Genomic DNA, 6982 nt, shown 5'->3' on the forward strand with positions numbered 1-6982 from the left:
TCCTCAGCTTTATTTTGAACCATAGTTTGTAAAAATTGAGCAAGAAATAATAAAGTTATAAGAGTTTTTCTTCAGGATGACACCTCACAGTCCATTGACCTCCATTCATTGTGTTGAGGCTCCTCATTGTATAACTGAGCTCCAGTGCGTGCACGTCCATGTAGCTAGCAACGCGCTAGCCACGCCCAATCCAGTAATATATATCAATGCTCTCACCACACCTGGGTTTAGCTTTATATTTGTAAAACTCAGAGTTAAAGTTGTTTTTTATGTTCAAGCAGAACTGAGAATTTTTTCATTTTGAGATTTGATCAGTTCAGACGCACAGATCAGGGTTTTTATCAACCAGTGAAGAGCTGAGCATTGGTTTAATAATCCCAAACATAAGTAGACTTAACAATGTAAAATGAGCAGAAGTTTTGTTTATGTGGATTGTTTTTTTTATACGCTGTCTTGCTTTAATCACCAGGAAATGACTGTAGTTGCTCTTTTTAGAGGAAGTTCCTTGAGTGCAGAGAATCTGCAGCTAATTCACACTCTCAGACAGATGGCTTCATCCTGAGGCGCTGAGGAGATTAGTAACAAATCTCTAAGAGCCAAGAAACCACAGCTGATTATACAAAACAAACCAGTCTGCAGAAACACAGACGTCAGTGACAATATCAGATAGATTCATTTTTGTGGTGGGGATGACGTTTTGCTGCTTTTTACTCCAGTTTTTGGAGTGTTTTGTAGTTTAACAGCTGAATCATTCAGGCATGAAGAGGATTCTGAATTCAGGGGACAAACCAGTATTGTGTGACAAACTGTCATAAAATAATAGATTTAAATTAAATAAACTGATTTGTTGCCAGCAGCCTGTCACAAAGAAACTATTTGTTCCTTTTGATGGTGAAAAACACCAAAAAGAACACGTTTAGCTGAAAATTAGATTTTAGCTTTGGATCCAGAGGGTCAGCTCAGGGTCTCCACAAGATCTACAGCTGCTGATGGTCCGGTTCTTTGGYGTGGGCGGGTCGAGATGTGTGAGGGTCGCTAACGAGTTTAGGACGAAGATTACGTTGTCGGCGGACAGGAAATGAGCGCGGCGAGGAAGGAGCGGCCTTCTGTCGATGCGCTCTGATTGTTGTGTGGGATTTCCTCGCAGGCCGGCGAGAGGAAATGAAGCAGTAACTGATTCGTGCAGGGCGAGGACTGAGGCCGGGAGACGACCCTGGACACAGCTCTAAGTCCAGTTAGAGTTTTAACGTGTGGCGCAACAACAAATCCACCAGATCCTCACAGAATGTCGACGACGGAGAAAAGTTGATGTTTCCCAGTTCATCACGTCCTCTTCCATATKTACATAAATCTGTTAATCTCTTTCTCTCTTCCTGCCTCTTGTTGCAAACCAACCCCATCGACAGGATTACCAGGTCTGACCAGGTCCCACCAGCCTCCTGAACAAAAAGCTCTAATCCTCCACATTTATTTTATTACATGAATCAGGTCAGCTCCGTCTAATCCCTCGTACTTCTCTTCACCAACCCCCCCCATAGCATCGCGCCACAAAGGCTATTAAAACACAAGAGAAACCAGACTGATGTCGAGTAAAAACAGCTAAAATTTTATCATTGTTGTTTATTTCCATTTGTTCCAAAGCAGGTAGCAATAAAAATTAACGTGCACGGCCAAGAATACAGTTTTACAGGTAAAACAGGCTGCGATTTTTAAAAGCTGTGTTTTATTTTGGCAGGGCTTTTCCCCGACGTGGGAGGTGGCTACTTCCTGCCGAGGCTCCGGGGGAAGCTGGGGCTGTTTCTGGCTTTGACGGGTTTCCGGTTGAAGGGGCGGGACGTACAGAGAGCTGGGGTCGCCACTCACTTCGTTGAGTCTAAGAAGGTGCGTCAGACCAGGTTGGGGGGTTTTATTGCTGGGGGGGGGGGCAACATAGCCAGACGCTGAATCAGCAGTCCACTCGCTCTCAGCATGAACCGATTGGTCCAGAATCAGGTGCTGGCTCCTGGTGGACACAAGTCACTTTGGACCAGCTCCCCGCAGTGTTTAAACTAAAGTAAATCTGATTTTATTTACATTTAACAAGCTCCGCCCTCAACAGATCCCAGACCTGGAGAAGGAGCTGGTGGACCTGAAGTGTCCCAAAGACGCAGACGTCTCCAAACTGCTGGAGGTTTTCCAGAACCAGGTCAGACATCACAACATGTCGATCTKTGGTAACTCGTCTGTACGTGATTGTTTTTACCATTTAATGGGGAAAAAATGTGAAATATAAAACCCCACTGGGTCCGTCTTGTGGTAAGATCATTCATAGATGGACTTAAAAAAGGTATTCATTTAAAAATTGGAGTTTCAAACAGTTTAACTGAAAAAAAACTGACATTTGGTTTCCTGTTTGTGTCCTCAGAGCAGCCTGGACTCTGATAAACCTTTTGTTTTGGACAAACACATTTCTGACATCGACAGGTTGGATTATTTTATTGCTTTATTCCCAAAACAAACTGAAAAGTCAACTTTTCTTGTTAGTTTCTTGAAGAGTTCAGCTGAATTTAGCCATATTTTGAGTGGTTTTGGACATTTTCTCTGAAACTATCTTCTAAATGTTTTCTACATTTTTTTCTTTTCCCGCCCATCAGGCTGTTCAGCTCTGACAGTGTGGAGGGGATCGTGCAGAACCTGAAGGCAGACGGTTCAGAGTTTGCCACCAAACAAGCTGAGGTACGTCCCAGACGCTCAGCTGAAGCAGAACCACATCACGGTTCATTTAGGCTCCGACTGGAGGAACTGCAGAAATCTGTTCTCATGTTTGCAGAAAAGAGCTGAGAGTTTCTGTGTTTGATAAATAAACCAAGATGTTTGTTGTTAAAGACAAATATTAGTTTAATGCAGATAGTCTCTGGTGTTTATCAGACGGGTCAAATTTTCACAATAAATCTGAGATCATTGAAGACGTGAATCTAACCTGAAAACTTATTCAAGATCATTAAGATCATCTTAGTGTTACAATAGATTCAAAGAGTTATCATCCATCCATCCATCATCCATTCATCATTCATCCATCATCCATCCATCCATCATCCATCCATCATCCATCCATCCATCATCCATCATCCATTCATCATTCATCCATCATCCATCCATCAATCATCCATCCATCTTCCATCCATCTATCCCTCCATCATCCATCCCTCCATCATCCATCCATCCATTCATCATCCATCCATCATCCATCCATTAATCATCCATCCATCCATCAATCATACATCCATCTTCCATCCATCCCTCCATCATCCATCCATCCATCATCCAACCATCTATTAATCTATCCATCCATCCATCATCCTTCCATCATCCATCCATCCATCCATCATCCATCCATCATCATCCATCCATCATCCATCCATCCATCCATTATCCATCCATCATCCATCCATCCATCCATCCAGTCATCATCCATCCATCCTCCATCCATCCATCATCCATCCATCCATCATCCATCCATCCATCCTTCTCATCCATCCATCCATCCATCATCCATCTAAGCAGCAGAAAGCCTGAATATTTTGATCCTGGTTATGTTTGATGTTTTAGTTGTTAATCTTGTTGATTTCGGGCGGCACGGTGGCTCAGTTGGTAGAGCTGATVTCTCTCAGCAAGAAGGTCACCGGTTCAAATCCCGGTCCGGGGACCTTTCTGGGTAGAGTTTGCATGTTCTCTCCGTGCATGTGTGGGTTCTCTCCGGGTACTCCGGCTTCCTCCCACAGACCAAAAACATGACTGTTAGGTTAATTGATAACTCTAAATTGTCCCTAGGTGTGAGTGAGAGAGTGAATGGTTTTTTGTCTCGTTTGTCTCTATGTGTGGCCCTGTGATGGACTTGCGACCTGTCCAGGGTGTACCCCGCCCCTCGCACTGTGACTGCTGGATATGGGCACCAGTGACCCACGYRACCCTGAAAAGGAAGAAGCGTGTACAGAAAATGGATGGATGGATGGATGGATGGATCTTGTTGATTTCATTGCTGACTGGATAATTATTGACAATATTTTTAATCTCGGTGCTTTGGCCCAAGGTTGTCTCGCTTTCTGACTCTAACTTCCTGGTTTTAGATTCTGTCCAAAATGTCTCCGACGTCCCTGAAGTTGACCTTCAAGCAGCTGCAGCTGGGTGGAACCATGAGCCTGCAGGACGTGTTGGTGATGGAGTACCGACTGAGCCAGGCCTGCATGGTGAAATAAACCAACACATTTGTTTCATCAAGTTAAACTCTTTACCTTCATGAAATCACTGGTAATATCCTGGTTCTGAGGGCTGATTTTAGAATAAAATGTGAATAAGTGTTTGTAGAAACATTCCACAAGACTGATAATCAGACCTTTCTTTAAACCACAACAGTTCGAAAAACCTTTACAAACTGAGGACCATTTTATTCTTTTAACCAGGTCAGCACATTTAAAAATATGATGCTGGATTTGGTACTTTTCAGCTAAATGACCTCGTAAAAACTCTTCTCAGGAGTAACGGCCTAAAAAAAGATACTGATGCTCGTAAAAAAGTCAATTCAGTGGAAAAACAAGCAGAATTCTTCCAATTCTTTGACTTTTATCAGTCGTTTTTTTATGGATATTTTTAAATAATCTCCAATTCATCAGAAATGAATTGAAAAGGTTTGTTTTGTTAGTTGCTGTCAGTGAAATAATTGGAAAAATTACTATTTTATTTTGAAAACTATGATAACATGTTATTTCTGGTAGTATTTTTGATGAGTGCTTTATAATTGGATTGTTTGTGTTTTGTTGCAGAGAGGCCATGATTTCTACGAGGGCGTACGAGCCGGTACGTCACTGCACTGCAGTGCTTTTATTTAGTGTCTGAAAGATCCAAAAAATACAGAAAATCATCATTAAAATGATTCACTTTTGTTAAAATTTCACACCATCCAAGTCCCGGTTCTTCTGTGTGTTTTCAGTCCTGGTCGACAGAGACCAGAACCCCAAGTGGAACCCGTCGGTGCTGGCCGAGGTTTCGGACCGGMGCATCGAGGAGAGTTTCTCCTCGCTGGGAGAGAAGGACCTGAAGTTCTGACGTCCGACACGTGTCGGTAGGCCTTCCCACCTCCTGCTCTCTTGTCCTTTCAGAGGACTAACGCTCCAGATCTTACAGGAAACATTAGACCGTTTTCCTGCAACGCGAGAAAGAAAAGACAAATATTCGTTGATGGAGAATTTTCTGACTGTGGCTCATCGTTACCATGAGGACACGGGAGGGGGAAATGATCTCAACACTGAGTGCTCCATTATGTTTCCCGTGGGTGTTTGTTGACGCGACACGGATCAGTATCATCTGTATTTCTGCAGTAGATAATGGGTTTTCTCTTTGTTTTGTTCTTTGTGAAATTTTAGATGAGGATTTTAAAAACGGCGTTGACTCAGTCGAGACAAAACCTGTATTAGTATTATTCTGAAATGTGTTTTTTTATATTTGTTTGTTTCTGATGGACTCCCATAGGAATGAAATCACTTCCCCAAAACATTAGATCTACATTTCTGCATTATTTATGAGACGCTAAGAGTCAGATTAGTGCAGAACAGAATAAAGAGAAAAACTTTAGAAAACTACACTTTTGGACATTTTTTGTTTTGTTGTTTGTTTCTAATCAAGTCATGACCTTTGACCTTTACCCTGCTAACCGATGCCCATACCTATCCTCCTCGTTAAACACCAGAGTTTTAGTTTTTGTAACCAAAGAAGCTCCACGTGTCACTGRCAAAACACTTTATGTTTTTATAGTTCTTGTAAAAACCCAGATAAGCTCAGAGTCCGGTTGTTATCAGCATGAACACAGTCAGCAGCTGCTCAGACGTTGAGTTTTAATTTCTGACACGTTTTCTGTATTTCAACAAGACTTTCTCTGGTTCACCTGAATATTAAAGAGGTTTTAAAGCTTCGCGGTCAAAGAGGATAAACTGCACATATTTCAGACAGTAAACAACAGTGAGGAAACCCAGGTTACCTTTCCCCTCTCTGCGTCACAGATAAACCCTCACAGTTTATGACTTTGCTTTTCAAACAAACAGAGTGTCTGAATCCTTCTGTTTGTCTTCTGCATGGATGAACTTTCGACCCGCTCAGGGGATGGTGGCGTGTTTCTGTTTGACTGCTGCCTGAAAACAAACACAGTCGAGTCAGAAAGTGTGGAAGTTTGATCTTTAACTGCTAGTTCTTCCTGAGTATTACAGAGTAATGAAACATTTTATTGACTGAAGGCATGTTTCTGATTTATTGGCATCAGGTTTTACATATGAAAAATGTACAGGCTGTAAGTTAAACGAACATTATGCAAAAAAAGGCATTTTAGGCTAAATATTTACAGGTTGAAGATATTCTTTTCTCTTTAGTTTAAATAAACAAACCCTCAGATGAACTGAACGACTTGATTCTAGGAAAACTGATTTATTGAAGTTAAATCTTTGTTTTTCTGCTTCACTTCATCCACTCGGCAGCTGCTGTGTGTTCTTTGGGTCACTTTGATCCTTGCTGTGACCCCATACTTTAGAGAAACTGTGAGTACAGAAGTTAAACCCCTTCCTGTAATCACTGGCACCAGATTTTTTTGGCTCGTGCAGCTCGTTATTGGAAGAGATTAGTCGGTTCTCAAGCCAGTGGTTCGACTTTGAAASTGTAGAGGGTCAAACGTGCCAAAATCTATGAAAATTGATTAAAGTTTTATGAGTGTTGCCTAATTTAAATGGAAAATTGTGTTAAAATAGTGTATGAAATGCCCCGCCTTACTGATTTTGACCCAACGTTAGCCCCACCCTACTGACTTTAACCCAACAATAGTCCCACTTTAGATTTTGACCCAATGTTAGCCCCACCTTACTGATTTTGACCCAACATTAGCCCCGCCCTACTGACTTTAACCCAATGTTATCCCMCTTTCTGACTTTAACCCAAGTTAGTCCCGCACTACCAATTTAACCCA

General features: G+C 41.9%; 1 protein-coding gene across 1 annotated transcript in view; it reads left to right on the forward strand.

Moving 5' to 3' along the window:
• hibch (3-hydroxyisobutyryl-CoA hydrolase) overlaps positions 1-5617 on the forward strand; it is a gene marked incomplete at its 5' end in the record, with an annotated part of 13834 nt that extends 8217 nt beyond the window's left edge. Inside the window, 7 exon segments of the mRNA XM_014026190.1 lie at positions 1736-1881; positions 2099-2185; positions 2405-2463; positions 2634-2715; positions 4107-4226; positions 4800-4833; positions 4967-5617. Of these exon segments, the coding sequence (XP_013881644.1) occupies positions 1736-1881; positions 2099-2185; positions 2405-2463; positions 2634-2715; positions 4107-4226; positions 4800-4833; positions 4967-5082 (644 nt within the window).
• Between the last annotated feature and the right edge of the window lie 1365 nt (positions 5618-6982).

The sequence above is a fragment of the Austrofundulus limnaeus genome, unplaced genomic scaffold (assembly GCF_001266775.1).
Source record: "Austrofundulus limnaeus strain Quisiro unplaced genomic scaffold, Austrofundulus_limnaeus-1.0 Scaffold533, whole genome shotgun sequence".
NCBI classification, from domain to species: Eukaryota; Metazoa; Chordata; class Actinopteri; order Cyprinodontiformes; family Rivulidae; genus Austrofundulus; species Austrofundulus limnaeus.